Source organism: Cebus imitator, unplaced genomic scaffold (genome assembly GCF_001604975.1).
Source record: "Cebus imitator isolate Cc_AM_T3 unplaced genomic scaffold, Cebus_imitator-1.0 Scaffold117, whole genome shotgun sequence".
Classification (NCBI taxonomy): domain Eukaryota; kingdom Metazoa; phylum Chordata; class Mammalia; order Primates; family Cebidae; genus Cebus; species Cebus imitator.
Window position 1 is genome coordinate 7,804,206 of NW_016107432.1, and position 18,326 is coordinate 7,822,531.

At 40.7% G+C, this 18,326-nt stretch overlaps 1 protein-coding gene across 2 annotated transcripts in view; it reads left to right on the forward strand.

Annotated features, from left to right (window-relative positions):
• Nucleotides 1–18,326, forward strand: part of EVC2 (EvC ciliary complex subunit 2) — a 159,034-nt gene that overhangs the window by 117,425 nt on the left and 23,283 nt on the right. For both annotated transcript variants that reach the window (XR_001828310.2, XM_017539147.2), the window contains exon 17: nt 13,181–13,408. Coding sequence is in view for 1 of the 2 variants with exons in the window: in XM_017539147.2 (XP_017394636.1) it covers nt 13,181–13,408 (228 nt within the window). In the remaining variant the exon portion in view is untranslated. The remainder of the gene's footprint in view (nt 1–13,180; nt 13,409–18,326) is intronic.

Consider the following 18,326-nt stretch of genomic DNA (forward strand, 5'->3'; position numbering starts at 1 on the left):
CCACATTAAGTGGAACCAGGCAATTAAAACCCATGTTGTTCAAGAGTTAACTGCTTTTGTACTTACCTGTCTATTATCTGTCTATTTCTGCTTTTTGCTTTACTCTGAAACTTGAAGATTTTTGACATAAATATATGAGAGTTCTCTCATTGCTTTTCACAGCAGCATAGCGTTTCAGTGTATATGTGAGCCTTAAGTGATTTCATCTGCTCTCAACTAATGGATATTTAGGTTGTTTTCAACACCTAAATATTTTAAACAATCCTAGGCCCTCTGCATATATCCTACACTCCTCTGTAGTGAAGCAGGCAGAGCAACTGTTACTGTCTCCATTTCACAGATGAGAACACTGAGGCTCAGAAAGAGTAAGAGGCTTATCCAAGGTTACAAAGCTGGGGCATGGTAGAACAGAGCCTAAAGCACAGGTATCTCTGTTTCCATCCCTGCATTTGATTAGCAGATCTATTTGATGGATCCAAAAATGAAACGACATTTCAGTTCATCTTTGGTGTGATTCTCGTGCTGTTTTTGAACAGTGTATACACACATTTCTCACAAATATTCTTTAGGAACTTTTAAATATAAATGAAAATGACATAACCATATTTCCCTTCACCCATTATTTCTGGTCTGATTTTAATGATCTTGCTCTCTGTCTGCATGGCACAGCTACCACATATCTATTCACCCATCCATTATTCATTCACTATTTCCAGGTGTCATGACGTGCCGTGCACGCACAGTTCACTAGAAATGCCTTCGTTCAGAAGTGGAGCTCCTGATTGCCAGCGACGGTGCATCCTATTGTGTTTCTGCAGCTGCTTCGGCAATTATGCGGGGGTAGTCGGTACTTGTCAGGAATGGCTCTTCACACTCTCTGACTTCAGAAGGGACTCGAGTTTAAGCATCAGAATAATGTGCTGCTTTTCAGTGGCCTGACAGGAGAGAACCCTGATGGTCCTTAAAGAGCTCAGAAAGGAAGGCGTGTTAAAAGGGAATCCATTTAGGAAGGGAAGAAAAAAATCCATCCATCCACAAAGAGTGGGAAAGACTGCAGACAGTTACCCTCACATCTCCCCTTGTCCCTGTCCTATCCCTTGAGGCAGCCTCTGTCAAATTCATCTCTCTGAAGCACTGTTTTGAGAGACGTTCCATAGCTTCCCACTGACCCCAAACAAAATTCAGATTCCTGAGCTTGGCATCCAAGGCCTCATGGTCAGACTTCATCTTACCTTTCTCATCTTTTCAGTGTGTGCCTTTCACATGCCAATAGGTTACCACAGCTATCTTTGGATGGCTTTAATTTGGTGACTTTTCTCCTACTTTTCTAGTTTGTCTATGTTTAAATTTTATATTTCACTTTAGTCAAATATACGCATGCCTTCTTTTAGAGTCAAATAATTCTACAAGGCTTGTGCTGAAAAAAGAGTAGCTTCCTCAGCCACGCACATAGACACACACATTTTCAGCTCCCCAGAGTTAACAACTTCTAACTTTTCAGCGTGGTCATTTGGTGCTTACCTTCATAACTCTTAAGTAGCATGCTTGCTTTGCTATTTTTTTATTTTCATAATTTGTGATTATCTATTCTCTTTTCATACGAAAAATGAGGATTTACTCTATTTTGCTGTCTTCTCTCAACCTGCACCACATATCAGCCCTTTTATCATCCCCCACCGTAGTTAGATCTGTATTTATGGCTTCTATGATTATAAGCATGTAAATGTTACTGCAGTTGAATCTTGTAGAAAACTAGAATCCTTTTCCTTTACTGTATAACTTTTTGTTTTTCCTGGAGTTAATATTGTCCTTTAATTTCCTTAGGAAACGACTTTACTGCCTTTCTTCTCTAAAGCTTGACCACATATCAGCCCTTTCCTCATCCTCCACCATAGCTAGATCAGTATTTACAGTTTCTATGATTATAAGCACTTAGATGTTATTCACAGTTGAATCTTTTAGAAAACTGGGATCCTTTTTCTTTATAACTTTTTGGTTTTCCTGGAGTTAATATTGTTCTTTAGTTTTCTTTTTGGTAACTTTTCTATGTATTTATCACCAATTTAATCCACTTATTTGTCCCTTTTTTTATTTAAGAGACAAGGTCTTGCTCTGTTGCTCAGAGTAGAGTACAGTGGCACAATCATAGCTCACTGTAACCTTGAACTCCTGGGTGGTGCAAGTGATTCTTCTGCCTCAGCCTCCAAGGTAGCTGGGATTACAGGCATGCACCACCCTAACTGGCTAATTTTTGAAATTTTTTGTAGAGACAGGGTTCTCACTGCATTGCCAAGGCTAGTCTTGAACTCCTGGCCTCACGCAATCCTTCTGCCTTGCCCTCCCAAAGTGCTGGGATTATAGGCATGAGCCACCATGCCCAGCTTTATTAATCCACTTCTTGATAGTGGACTAAATACCCTATCAGGACCATCACACGTGTCACATCTTCTGTTAATCCCATCTTTCAGGGCACATCTCTCTCTCTGCCTCTGGTGTGTTCCAGTTGGACATTGACCTCTGTGCCTCATGCACAGCTGCCATCTTGGGGTCACACTATGAGTTCCCTTCAGCCCTCTCTTTCTTGATTTCCTCCTTGTTTCTAGTGAAACACATCTTTTATTAGTTTCCTGGGGAGGGGAAAATAGGAGGCGTAATATTTTGGAATTTTTTAGATTTTTCCAAGTCTGAAAATGTTTTTATCCTGCCCTCATACTCGACTGATAGTTTGAGCAATCTAGAATTCTGGGAAATTTTCCTGGATTGTATTAATGATGACTTATCCTGTTCTCTAATTTCTCTTTCTGGAACTCTCAGGATTCCAATGTTGACCTCTCATCCTTTCTTTACTTTTTTCCTGTTTTCACAATTTGTCTTTTTGCTTTTTTTGCTGGGAGATAACTTAAGTTTTATCTTACAAGCCTTTAATAGAGTTCTTCATTTATGTTTTCAATTTTGAATTCTCTAAGAGCATCTTCCTGCACCATCCAATGCTCTCTTCCTAAAGAAAGAACATTCTCTTAATGATTTGAGGTTGCTATAACTTGTTATGTCTTTCTGAGAACGTTAATGATTATTTTTAAATTCCCACATATTCACCCTTACCTTCATGTTCATTAGAGGCTTTCCCAGGTATGTGGTTACCTCTGGTGGTCTGCTGATATTTAAGAATGGGATAATAAGAAACTGGTTGAAGGGCCTGAGCCTATATCGAGGGCTTGTAGACTGTGGCCTTCACTCTGGAGGCTGGGCTGGCCACTCTGTTGGTGATTCCCCAGTGTGAGTATCTTCAGCTCTTTCATCAAGGCTAGTTGGATCCCCCAGAGAAGCCACTCCAAGTCTTTTGTCTAGATGGTAAAGGCCTGGCTGCCCAACATTTGGGAAGCCAAATGCAGGAAGGGAGCGGGGTTTTAGTAGTCAGTATGTAAACTTTCACTAGGGCCTTTTGTTTTCTGATGTGCCTGAGTTTCCTTCCCTAAATTCAGAGACTCTTCCTGAGACTAAATCTGCAGTCATCTGCCGGGTGTAGGGAATAGAGTGGCCTGCTGAGCAGAGGATGGGTGGGCGGAATTCTGGGAACCTGTTTCCTAATGAGATGTTTACCCTTTACTTCTGTTTTAGCTTCATCTTTCACCTCCTACCTCTAAATGTATCTGATGTCTGGATGTTTCTGAGACTTGGCAGATTATAGCTTATGTTGCTTCTTTGTTTACTTCATGGCTAACTTAGGATTCAGTTTTTTGGATCTATTGAGTTCTTTCCCAGTCAGTCATCCAGTTTCTAACTTTTAAAAGTTTACCACTGTTGTTTCCTCTCTCGTTTCCTCCATATTTACACTCCGCCTGAAATAAAGCACTGGATGCATCTTAAAAATTCACTGCTCTTCCCTAGGAATCTTCATTGTAAATATTTTTTTATGCCCTGCATATATTTTATCATTAGAAATGAAGAAACCTCTTAAAATAAGGGGAAAACTTAATATGGCAAACCGTTATTTTGATCTTCTTTGTGCATCTTGAAAGAGATCCTATTTCATATTAATGATGATGATAGTGAAAATAATAAAGTGGTAATGATGATGGCAGCTCTTGTTTATTAGGTGCTCACTAGGTACCAGATATTATTTCCTTTTCACAGAAGAAGCTGAGACTCGGAGAGGTTAAGCAACTTGACTTGGTCACACAGCTAGTTCAGTGGTAACTTTGTATGTAAGAGTTAATAGATCGACCTTAAAATATAACAAAGCAAAACTATGCTGAGTGTTGTGAGTTGATGCCCCTCATTTCTTTGGGGTATTTGCACTTTGATAATGTAGATGATAGGGGTGGTAGAAGTATCTTTCCAGGCATATAAATTAATTTGTCTATGTCTAAAATTTAAGCACTGACAATGCTTATTTAGCAAGTTAGTATTTCTTTCAGCAAATATTAACCCAATGGATCATCATGGACCATCACTGAATCTACTTTTCTCCTGATACAATATGCAGCAGGGAGTTTTAAACATTTCCCATCTTTTTACTTGCTCTGGGTATTTTGAACCCATTCAGCAGAAAATGGATTAAACGAATCTGCATTTTTTTTTTTTTTGAGACTGAGTCTCTGTTGCCAAGCTGGAGTGCAGTGGTGCAGTCTCAGCTCACTGCAACCTCTGGCTCTTGGGTTCAAGTGATTCTCTTGTCTCAGCCCCCCAAGTAGCTGGGACTACAGACGTGTGCCACCATGCCCAGCTAATTCTTATATTCTAGTAGAGGCAAGGTTGGCCTCTACATGTTGGCTGGGATGGTCTCAATCTCTTGACCTCATGGTCTGCCCGCCTCGGTTCCCATAGTGCTGGGATTATAGGCATGAAAACTAACCTGCTTTTTAAGAGGTCCAGCCACTAGAATAGGAGTCTTCAAATACACATTGATATTTAAGCAGCGTTTCTTTAGCCTTATCCTCCCAATGTTTGGATGCAAGTTTCTTGATGATAATGTTACCAGCAGCAAATCTGTACGAATTTGTGGCAACTTTAATTCTTGCCTCCTAAGAAGAAAGAATTCATCCAAGGAGCATAAGGCAGAAGTAGAGACTGAGGCAAGTTTACAAGCAGGAGTAAATGTTTCTTAAAAAGCTTTAGAGCAAGAAGAAAACGAAGTAACGCACACTTGGTAGAGGGGCAGGCAGGCCACTTGAGAGACCAACTGTACAGCTTGACCTTTGACTTGGGGTTTTATACATTGGCATACTAATGGAGGTTGCAGCTTGTGTTAGTTCATTCTCACACTACTATAACGATATAGCCAAGACGGGGTAATTGATCCTCGAAAGAGATTTAATTGACTCCCAGTTCCACAGGGCTAGAGAGGCCTCAGGAAACATAGAATCATGGCAGAGGGGGAAGTAAAACACATCCTTCTTCACATGGCAGCAGCAAGGAGAACCACAGAGCAAAGGGGGAGAAAAATCCCTTATAAAATCATCAGACTTAGGAGAACTGGCTCAGTGTTAGGAGAACAGCATGGAGGTAACCACTCCCATGATTCAATTACCTCCTATGACACATGGGGATTATGGGAACTGCAGTTCAAGATGAGATTTGGGTGGGGACACAGCCAAACCATATCACATCTCTTCTCCCCTGATTCTTGCTTTGGGGTGGGCTGTCCACAGGCACAGTGGCCTGCCAGCACTTGGGAGGAGACACATGCCCAGTGTTTTTACTAAAGTGGTGCACATGCTCACGTGAGGTGTTCTTCCTTACCAGTAAAATGTTCCTAGAAAGTCATATACTAGTTGTACTCTGCCATTTTGCATCTTAGTGCATACATGTGAGCTCATTTGCCTAACTCCTAAGTTCTTATCAGGAAGCTGCTGATCACTCATTTCAGATTTCTTCTATCTGTTGGGAGACTTCTGTTCCCTGGCACCAGCAGCAATCAATTATTATTTTAAATAGGCAATTAACCACCACCAGACCATCACCTGATGGCCCCCCAACATTCCTTGTCGGGGGGCTGGTTCTCTCATGTCCAGCATATGTCTGACTGGTTACCTACTGTAACAATAAGACCTCTCTCAATGCCTTTCTTTCCACTGGAGGATGTTTCTAGTGGCATCCCTAGATTCTCCACCCCTTGCCCACTTTTCTCCAAGGAGGGCATTTGTGATTGGTGGGATTAGAGAAGAAAAGGGGCAGGCTCAGCGCAGCCCCCTCCTCTCTGGGAGTCAGCCTGCCTGTAGGAAGCCCCTCTTATTTATTCAGTGATGAATCTGGTAGGGAGGCCTACTGTTTGGGGGACTGTGAGTTTGTTTGGATACATATCTGAGCTACGTTCTCCAATCTAGTTTTCTTCAGTATCAAAGCTGACATTCGGGGCCTGTCTGGCTCACCCTTGCATCTAGTTGTATTTGTTTCCAAACGGGCAAGAAGGAGAAGTGTGATTTATTAAGCTCTTTAGAATCCCAATAACTCTCCGCTGGTTGACAGGTAGACTTTATTTTGTGTTTAAAGGACATTATAATGCATAGAAGAAACTTTTCCTTTGAAATCCATGTTATCAGGGAAAAATAGTAAGGGAGTTGTTTGAACTTTTCATTTAAAGAGTATTTAGCAGCATATCATTTTGCAAATGAATTTGTATTATTCTCAATGGCTTGAATATTTAATGAACCCTGTCATTAATACCTCATAGAAATGCAAATCTGTGTTGTTTCCCAGGATTTCTTCTAGACAAGGGATTAAATCCTCCTCTAGAGACACATTCTCATGGTGCTGCAACTAACAAACTAAGCTTTCCAAAGAAGAAAAAAGAATTTTGGAGAAGCTTTTATTTCCTTTTAATTTCACTGTCCCTGTTGTTCATTTGGTATATACTAAAGGCTTTATACTTCACTCACATTTATGTATGCATTTGCATAAATAAAACTGAACTATCCCTTACGGCCACCTTACTCTCCCCTCTGCCTCTGCCCTGCACCTCTGCAGGGGTCTGGGTCCTACAAGACACTTGGAACACCATGTACCCAAGAGGGGAAGTTGGAGACCACACGAAAGTAACGTGAAAACCCTAGCACATGGCAGGCATGTAATAAAGAAGACCTCTGTCAGCTGAAGAATTATGAGGTTCATCAAGGACCTAGAAATAGAAATTCCATTTGACCCAGCAATCCCATTACTGGGTATATATCCAAAGGATTATAAATAGTTCTATTATAAGGACACATGCACACGTATGTTCATTGCAGCACCGTTTACAATAGCAAAGACGTGGAACCAACCCAAATGCCCATCGATGATAGTCTGGACAGGAAAAATGTGGCACATATACGCCATGGAATACTATGCAGCCCTAAAAAACGATGAGTTCGTGTCCTTTGTAGGGACATGGATGAACCTGGAAACCATCATTCTCAGCAAAGTGACACAAGAACAGAAAATCAAACACCGCATGTTCTCACTCATAGGCGGGTGTTGAACAGTGAGAACACATGGACACAGGGAGGGGAGCATCACACACTGAGGTCTGTGGTGGGAGGACTAGGGGAGGGGCAGGTGGGGGTAGGGAGTTGGGGATGGATAACATGGAGAGAAATGCCAGATATAGGTAATGGGGATGGAGGCAGCAAACCACATTGCCATGTATGTACCTATCCAACAATCCTGCTGTCCTTTACATGTACTCCAGAACCTTAAATGCAAAAAAAATATATATATTTTTTTAAATGTGGAAAGGAGACCTTTATTTCTCCTAAGGGTTGTAGCCTACAGGGTGGCCATTCTGACGGGCTGGGAAGCATAGCCTCTGGTTAGCTGAAAACAGGCACTTAGAGAAAGGGACAAAGGATACAGGAATTTATGCTAAACAGGGTAACAATATACATATTTAATAAGCTATAGGAGGAGTCATAAATATTTATGAAAGGAGAAACATGCGCCAAGTGTCATTGAGCTTCATGCTCCTTCATAGGCCTTGTGTCCCCACCCAAATCTCACCTTGAATTGTAGTTTCCATAATCCTTACTTGTCATCACAGGGACCTGATTCGAGATAACTTAATCATGGGGGCAGTTACCCTCATGCTGTACTTGTGGTAGCAAGTGAGTTCTCACAAGATCTGACAGCTTTATAAGGGGCTTTAACCCCTTATAAAGACATCCAGCCCTCTTGCCTTTCTCACTGTCTCAGGAGAAGCTCTGCCTTCTTGTCTCTGACAGTTCAGGCCTTCTGCAGTATGGGTTCTTCTGCCCCACCTTTACAGCTTCATCTTCCACTTTGCCTCTTAGCTTTTGTCCAATTCAGCCTCTCACAAGCCCCTGTGGGGGCCCCCTGTCTCAGGGCCTCTGGTCATGTTGTTCCTCTCCGTAAATGCCTGGATCCTTCAATACCTGCTTCAAATGCCAATGTTGTCACAACCTTCCCTGACCTCTCCACCTTCTCCTTTCTCTAAACCACATGGCACCATATGTGGACCTCCCTTATGGAACCCACCGTATTCCACCTTCAGTAATGAAAGTATTATACCAGCACCACCAAGGACAACAATGGCAACATTTGTAAACACTCCAATGTGTCAGGCACTGTTCTGAGCACTTAAAAGTATGAGATTATTTAATAATCAGGATAACCCTGTGAGGGAATTCTGCTTCTGACCAAGAGAGAATAAAAGTATTAGAATTACCCCTCACCTAAAACAAAACAAAACAAACAAAATCTATGGAACAGTGCTTTTCAGGACACTGGATAGCAGTCAAAACTGATCCCTAAGAAGTAAGAAATAAAGGAGTTTAGCTCTGTCATTGCCCCAACTTACTGCACACAAAGGGTTTCCAGGCTGAGGCACAGCAAGAAGGAGCCCAGGAGGTCTATTCAGGTAGACTCCTTGAGTGTAAAACACAAAGCTAAGAATTTGGGGAAGCTGAGTCAGCTGGATTTCACAGGACAGAATCCCAGCAAAGAAAGAGCTGCACAGAGAGAACTCCAGAGATGTCCGCTGGGTCCCCTTGAGTATTCTGCTGAGACCTGCTCAACACTTCCATGGAAGAAAATTACTCAAAACTAGGGGAAAGACCACCCAAAATACTTAGAAGAGTACACAGCACTCACACCGAGCTGGGGATAGTGGCAGTTCCTGCTAGCCAGACCAGAAAGCCTCATAATTCAGAGGACATCAAATATAGTCCCCAAAAGGTCTTGCCTTAGCAGTGAAATAATGAGCCCTAAACTGGTCCCCCATAAAAGAGCTTATAAACAACCCAAAAGGTTAGCCTGTTTCCAAGTAGCTTACCTGCATCTCAGAACAAAGCTGAAGAATAATTATAGAAACATAAAAATATCCAGGACCCAACAAGGTAGAATTTACAATGTCTGTAGTTCAGTTAACAGGAAACAAACAGGAAAATATAACTCCTCATGAGAAGAAAAATCAACCAATTGAAACCAATTCAGAACTGACACGAATGTTAGAATTGACAGAGAATGGCATTAACCCATTTATGCCTAGTGTTCCATTATTAGAACGTTAGCTGTGGGAGTTATTTATATCGTACTGCTCAAGGTCAGTACCAACATCTGATTTTTCACACACACAAAATTGCAGCCTCCACCATAAATGGGATAAAACAGTCATTACAATTGTATTTATATATTCAAGAAACATTAAGTATAGATATGGAAGACATAAAAAGATATATGTGTATGTCTGTATTTACATCTGTATCACACATATTTTTCTTCTCTAGAAGTTTGATTTGAATATACACAGACATACATGTGTGTGTCACCCAGGCTGGCATGCAGTTATGTAATCTTGGCTCACACTGTGTGTGTGTGTGTGTGTGTGTGTGTGTGTGTGTGTGTGTATGGGAATTAACAATTGCAGAAAAAAAAATAGTTTGAAGATGTAGCAATAGAAATTATCTAAAATGAAAACAGAGAAAAGTGAACAGAGTACCAGTGAGCCATGGGACAACTTCCGGTGGCCTAAATGTGTGGGTAGTTGGAATTCCTAGAGAAGAGGAGAGAGGAAAAGTAGGATGATAACATATTGGAAGAATCAGTGGCTAAAATTTTGCCTAATTTGATGACAACTATAAACTCACAGATTTAAGAAACTCAGTGAATTCCAAGCATAAGAAACTTGAGGACAATTTTTCCAAAGTATTTGATAATCAAATTCCTCCAAACCACTGATAAAGAGAAAATCTTAAAAGCAACTGAAGGAAAAAGATTTATTATGTACACTAAAGAGCAAAGATTAGGTTGACAGCAGATTTCTTGTTTCAAATAATGCAAGTAAGAAGACAATGGAGGAATGTCCTCAAAACAATGAGGAAAACCTGCCACCTAAAATTCTATATTCAGAAAATATATCTTTCAAGAATGAAGATGAAATAACTTTTTTCAGACATACGGTGCTGAAAGTTTTTATTACTAGGAGATTCATACTGCAAGAAATGTTACAGGAAATCAGTCAGAAGGATTTTCATAACAGATAGAAATCTAGAGCCACACAGAAAAAAAAAAGGAGCTCTGGGAATGGTAACTACATGGGTACATATGTTAGATTCTCTTTTTATTTAAAAAATCTTCCAAAAATTTACTGGTCATACATCCAATGGAATATTATACAGCCATAAAAATGAATGAAGTTTTGATACAGTAAGCAGATGAACTTTGAAAACCTTATGCTAAGTAAAAGAAGCCAGACACAAAAGGTTGTTATTCTGTAATTCCATTTATATGAAATATCCAGAATAAGGAAAATCATAGAAACAGAAGATTGGTAGTTGCCAGGAACTTGGGGTGGGAGGACTGGGGAATAATTGCTTAGGAGGTGTGGGGTTTGCTTTTGCTTTGGGGATGGTGAAAATGTTCTCAGAGTAAATAGAGGTGGGGGCTACTCAATCTTAAATGTCACCTAATTGTTGACTTTAAAGTAGTAAATTTTGTGTTATGTGCATTTCACTTCAATACAAGAACATTTTAAAGACTGACTTGTTTCAATGCAAATAATAACAAAGTAGTGTGAAGTTTATAACACATATAAAATTAAATGTATGACAGAAATGGCATGAAGACCAGGAAGCAAGAAATGGAAGTAAATTCGCATAAGGTGTGTAAGCCAAAAGTATCTGAGACAGGTGTCAATCAATTTAGAAAGTTTATTTTGCCAAGGTTAAGGACACACCCATGACACAGCCTCAGGAGACCTTGATGACATGTTCCCAAGGTGACTGGGGCACAGCTTGGTTTTATACATTTTAGGTAGGCATGAGACATCAGTCAATATGTGTCAGATGTACACTGGTTTGGTCTAGAAAGGTGGGACAACTTGAAGCGAGGGCTTTCAGATCATAGTTAGATTAAGAGATTTTCTGATTGGCAATTGGTTGAAAGAGTTATTGTCAATAGAAAGGAACATCTGGGTTGCACTAAGGGGTTGTGGAGACCAAGTTTTTATTATGCAGCTGAAGCCTCCGGGTAGCAGGCCTCCGAGAGAATAGATTCTGAATGTTTCTTATCAGACTTCAAGAGTCTGTTCTATCTGAAATTTCAAAAGGAAGGAAGGTATAAGAAGGCATGTTCAGCTCCTCCTTCCCATCATGGCCTGAACTAGTTTTTCAGGATAACTTTGACATCCCCTTGCTGAGAGGATGGTTGGAGGGCCTTAGAATTTTATTTTTGGCTCTTGTACTCCATGTGAAGTGATACAACATCACTTGAAGGTACCCTGGGTTAAGTCGAAGATGTGTACTATAAACCCTAAAGCAGCCACTAAAACAACAAAGCAGAGTTATAGCTAATAAAGCCGCAAAGGGAGGGAAGGGGAAGCATAAGAGATGCTCAGCCCAGAAGAAGATGGTAAAAGGTGACTCTCAAAATAATTATGCTCAGTCAAAGGCCAGGCACAGGGGCTTATGCCTATAATCCCAGCACTTCGAGAAGCCAAAGTAGTGGATCACTTGAGGTGAGGAGTTCAAGACCAGCCTGGGCAACGTGGTGAAACCCCATCTAAACTAAAATTACAAAATTAGCCGGGCATGCTGCTGCATGCCTGTAATCCCAGCTACTCAGAGGCTGAGGCAGGAAAATCACTTGAACCTAGGAGGTGGAGGTTGCAGTGCACCGAGATTACATAACTGCATGCCAGCCTGGGTGACAGAGCGAGACTCTATCGCAAAAANAAAAAAAAAAAAAAAGCTAGACAAAAAAAATATGTACTGTATGTTTCCACTTATAGAAAACTCTAAAAAATGCAAACTCATCCATTGTAACTGAAAGCACATCAGTGGTTGCTGAGTGGGGGCAGGGGGTGGGATTACCTAGAACATGGACGTGTTTACTACCCTGGTTGTGGGGATGGTTTCATAGGGGTAGAAATATGTCAACATTTATCACAATGTGTACTGTAATTATGTGCAGGTTATTGTACAGAAGTTACAGCTCAATAAAGATGTTTTGATAAAAAGTAAGCTAAACTCTATGTGTTGGATGGTATTACCGTCTCTGCTTTCTAGATGAAGACGTGTAGCCATGCAGAGCTTAATGACTTACCCAAGGTCAAGTAAACCCTGGGCACCTGGCTTAAAGCCTACATGGAACAAAAGAAACAGAGAAGTGAGAATGCTTCAGAGGGGCTGGTTGGGAACTACAGACCCAACAGATAAATATTGGAATTTCAGGAAGAGAGGATGGGAGGACATTTCAGTCACTGCAGAGAGGGCAAGCCACAGAAACAAAGCACGTGGTGTGTAGAGCACAGCGCAGCTGGGAAAGGAAGTCCCGGATGTCCATGTATGAGTGAGTGGGGTAGGGGCAGAAGAACAGACCACACCTGTCCAGGGGGACCTTGGCTGGGATTGAGGTGGGGAGTTCCTTGGATCCCATGCTAAGGAGTTGAACTTTCATCCTCTAGGACATGGAGAGACTTTGACGGGTTTTCAGGAGAGCAACAGGCTGGGGTGACTCTTGAGGATGATGCATATGGAATGAAGGCTGGCTGGACTCCCTGAGCTCCTGGCACCTTCATAAGCAGGGACAGGCTTGTCTGATGTTGCTCCCTGTGGGTTCCCAGTGCATCTCCATTGTAAACCTTTGGTGGTCCTCAGGCTCCCGGGTCTGTGTACTCTGAAAGGCTGCTTGCTCTCCTGCCCCCTCCTCATTGCTGTCTGGGTTTGCATTCATTCCTATCCCCTCCCAGGTCCGAGGTGAATTGCTACAGGAGAGAGTGCAGCGGCTAGAGGCGCAGGAGGGAGGCTTTGCGCAGTCGCTTGTTGCTCTGCAGTTCCAGAAGGCAGCCCAGGTGACCGAGACCCTGTCGGCCTACACCGCCCTCCTCAGCATCCAGGACTTGCTCCTGGAAGAGCTGAGTGCGTCTGAGACGCTGACCAAGTCGGCCTGCGTGCAGATTCTGGAGTCACACAGCCGGGTGAGTGCCGGCGCTGGGAAGGAGGGGGACAGAGCTGCTTCCTTCTGGTACCTGCCTCTGCGTCTTCCCCTGTCCTGTCTCTGCTGCCGGTTGTGGTGAGGATTAAATGAGGTGACTTATTAGAGAGTACTTTGCACTCTCTCAACCCAAGATGGCTCTATTTTATCGCTCTGAGAAGCAACCGTTTTGGATTTTAACATCTCTGAAACTTGGCAGGTGCCGTGGTTTCGTTGGCAGAATTCTTTCATTGTGCTGGGGAAGACAATAGTGTATCTTCCAATTAGCGGCACCCTCAATGCAACAATATATTCGGTTGTTTATTATTTTTAAAATTCTAATTATAAGCATTATCGCAACATGCCACATTCTTTCCAAAATGTGAGAGGTATATCTGTAAAACAAAAGCGATGGTAATAACTGTTTTGGTGACTACTTTTAGGCCTTTTATGTGTAGATTTTAGAATTTCACTTATCTATTATTATCATAATTACTTATAGTGAGGAAAAAGGCCCTCACATTTGTTGAATCCCTAGTATGGGGAGGGAGGCGCCTCTAAGTTGTGAACAGACACGCGATCACTGAAGTGTTCATAATTCTTAGTTACATTTATTAAGATTATTACTTAAGCATGATTAATAAGAAGGTGCAATTTAATGCTACTTTCCAATTATGCTCTTTGTCATTTTATTCATTATTTAGCTATGTGGTGAAATAGATACTGCGATTATACTCAGATCTCGGGTAAACTGAGACTGGGGCAGGTGGCAGGTCAAGTTCTTTGTAAAGACCACATGGCTGATGACAGGAGCCAGGAATGGAATCTGTTTCTGATTTCAACCCATTATGTCAGGTCTATGGACTGTATCAGTTGAGTTTGCCATGTGAGGCTCCCATTACTTTCTTTAAAAAGTAACAACAGTAGATGCTGAAAAGTCTAAAACTGCTTTGGGGGTGGGCAGACAGTATGCATCCTGCACTGTAACAGCTATTTTACGGATAGAAAGAAAGCAAAAGCGTAATCCCAGCACTTTGGGAGGCCAAGGCCAGTGGATCACGAGGTCAAGAGATCCAGACCATCCTGGCCAACATGGTAAAACCCCATCTCTACTAAGAATACAAAAATTGGCCGGTCATGGTGGCGTGCTCCTGTCAGCCCCAGCTACTTGGGAGGCTGAGGCAGGAGAATTACTTGAACCTGGGAGGCAGAGATTGTAGTGAGCGAGATCACACCACTGCACTCTAGGCTGGGTGAAAGAGTGAGACTCCGTCTGAAAAGAAAGAAAGAAAAAGAGAGAGAGAGAGAGAGAGAAGGAGGGGGAGGGAAGGAAGGAAGGAAGGAAGGAAGGAAGGAAGGAAGGAAGGAAGGAAGGAAGGAAGGAAGGAAGGAAGGAAGGGCGAGTGAGCATTGTAGGTAATTCCTGCATAAAATAGCCAGATGCTGGACAAATGAGAGTGCACATATTTTTAATGCTTTGTGAGCTCACAAGGGTCTATGGAAAATCCCCAAATTACTCGAGGATGCAAGATATGTCCTAGAGCAATCTGAACTCACAGAGATAAGTGGAGGCAAATTCAGAAGCCAGTTTTACTACAGAGCAAAGGCTGAAACCTGCAACACAGGGACTTGGGATTAATATTGGAGGAATGGGAGATGAGGCTGTGGGATGTCTCAGTTAGCTAGAACACCCAGTGCAAAAAAAAAAAAGTGCAAAAAAAAAAAAAAAAAAAAGCCACCTGCTGCAAAAACCCGCCTCCACACCTGCTCCAGGTGAAACTCTTCCTGTGAGTTTTTCATCAAAGGCCTCTGCTAACATGAGGAACAAATCCATATGTATTTTAGCCATCCAGTCATGAAATCTCCAAGGTGATAAATTAAATTAAAATAATTCCAAGTTGGTTAACTGTCTTCTTGCAAAGACAAATCCTCTCCAGAAAAAAAATTTTCTGAATGGAGCAGCTCTGGATTTCCATAGATTAAGTCCAGCCGAATATGAGCTCTCAATTGAAGAAAAAAAAGTCACTGAACACATAAAGAAGCCAGGCAAGATGAGCTGCATACAGGAGAAGCAGGCAAACACAGGTTAAGATCCCTGAGTACTTCAGGGATGCCAATTATCAACACAGAATCTAAAATAATAATAATGTGTGAAATTGTTAAAGATATTACAAAAATGATTTAATTTTTTTTTTTCTGTTTTTAGACAGGGTCTCACTCTGTCAAGCAGGCTGGAATGCGGTGGCCGGGCAATCCTCCCACCTCCCTCCTCCAAGTAGCTGGGATTACAGAGGCATGCACCACCATGCCCAGCTATTTTTCTTTTATGTATTTTTTGGAGAGATGGGGTTTTACCCCATCTCAACTGGGCTCAAATGATCTTCCTGCCTCGGCCTGCTAAAGTTCCAGGATTACAGATGTGAGGCTACCACACCCGGGCTGATTTTAAAATGTTATTCATCTGGAGCATATAGTGATTTTAAGCTTGCATATATTTAATAAAAGACTCAAAATACCAAAAAGAACAGTTGCTAAAACAGGGAGAAATTGATAAATCTATTATCATAGTGGGAAATTTCTGCATGCTTCTGTCAGTGGTTGATTTATTGATTAAATGAAACACAAGTAAAGATATAGTTGAACTAAACAACACATTTAACAAGGTGTTTTAATACACATAACTCTTATAACTAAAAAATTATGAATATGTATCTCCAGCACATATTGGAACAGTTAAAAATAATTGACTATACAATATTATTTTAATAATTTTTGACAAGGAGAAATTAATTTTAAATCATTTTTTAAAAGATGATTATAAAGTGTCCATAATTTTGACTTTGGAAATTTTAAAATTGATTTTTTAAAATCGATTTTAGATATTGATTTTAGAAAAAAATCAAAATTTAAAAAATTAATTTTAGAAATTGATTTTAAAACATACTTTTGAATAATTTGCAGGTCAGAGATAACATAATGGAAATCTAAAAATACAGAGAATAACTATGATATATGCAAATATGTAGAATTCAGCTAAAGCGTTTTAGGAAGAAAATTTATGCCCCAAACTGATAATAGGGAAGTCGAAAGGCTCACAATTAAGATTACATAAAAAGGGGGAAAAGTAAGACATTTATTGTTTTTTATTTTGTTTATACCACATTTCTTCTAAAACATACAGATATTATACCTCAATAAATATATATATTTATTTTCTAATAAGCGTTGATATATTTGAGATTTTGCTTCCAAGTTTCGGGGTACAGGGGAGGTTTATCAAAAGCTTCAGGCTTTTGGTCTCTCACTCACCCAAGAATGGGAGAGGGGACCACGCCGGACGCAGTGTGCTCACAAGTAAATGTCAAACCCCAAAGAGTTTTTGCAGAAAGGGATTTATTTAGGCAGAGAGAAAGAGAGAGAAAAAAAGATGAAGGGGAGGGAGAGAAACAGCTAGCTGTCAAACTGAGTGAGGAGAAAGAAAAGCCGCTCTCACACTGAGTGAGAGAATCCAGAAAGATGGAATCCAGGAGAGAGAAAGCAGCTTCCACAAAGGTAGTGGAAGTGGACCCAAGTATGGAATCCAAGGAGGTGTGAAAGAAGGGGACTTTTAACCTGGGAGGAATTCCCACCTTCTGCAAGCCCCCTTGCCAATGAAAAGAGTTCCTTTAAACTTCCACTGCAGTGATTGATCTTTAATCCTTTCCCATATGCACCAAAGTTAAACAAAGACCTTTTCTCCCGGATGGAGACGTGGGGAAAGGCAGGTAGGGCAGGTCGCTGGCAAGTTCCTGCCCTAAAAACTACGCCCCTTTGTGGACCTGGGAAGAGAACACATTCCCTCAGTATATTGTTAAAAGTATATGGATTTTGGAAGACCAAGGTGGGTAGATCACCTGAGGTCAGGAGTTCGAGACTAACCTGGCCAACACAGTGACAACCTGTCTTTACTAAAAATACAGAATTAGCCAGGTGTGGTGGCACATGCCTATAGTCCCAGCCACTCAGGAGACTGAGACAGGTGAATTGATTGAACCCAGGAGGCAGAGGCTGCACTATACTTCAGCCTGGGTGAGCCAGATCGAGACTCCTTCTCAACAAATACAAGTATGTTTCTTCTGAAATATAGCATAAACAAAATTAAAAAACAAAACTGTCATAGAATTGATAAAGCGAAGAGTTGAATCTTTTGAGAAAAGTCTAATAAAATAAACCCTTGGCAAGAGCAACCATTAAAAAAATAAAAGCCATTAAGAGTATAAAAAGCAACATGACTATAGATGCAGTAGAGTTTTTAAAAATAAGAGAATTTGAAAACATACTTTTGAATAATTTACAGGTCAGAGATAACATAAAAGAAAGTTAAAATACAGGGAAAAACTATGATATATGAAAATGTGTAGAATTCAGCTAAAGCAGTTTTAAGAGGAAACTTTAATACACGTGAATTCAAAAACCGAAATGAAATGTAAAATTTCCTAGAAAAATGCAAATGACCAAAATTGACTCAAATAGAAAAAAAGTCTGCATATCCCTGTCACCATGAAAGAAATTGATTCCGTAATTTAAAATCTTCCAAACACAGACAAAAGACCCTCAACTCCAGTAGTTTTGTAGATGAGTGTTGCTAAAGTTTAAGGTATTTTTCCAAACTCATATATAAATTATTCCTGGTGTTAGAAAAATAGGGAATGTTCCTCAATTCATTTTACCATGCTAGATAACTTTAACACCAAAACCAGACATGAACAGTACAAGAAAGAACAGTTATAGTTCAATCTTGTGTGTGCACACAGATGTACCATTTGAAAACAAAATAGCAGAATACAGCCATCTATTAAAAAAAAATTAATACATTATGGCCAGGTTGGGTTTATTCCAGGAATATAAGGTTGGTTTAACATTAAAACATCCATTTACAAAAT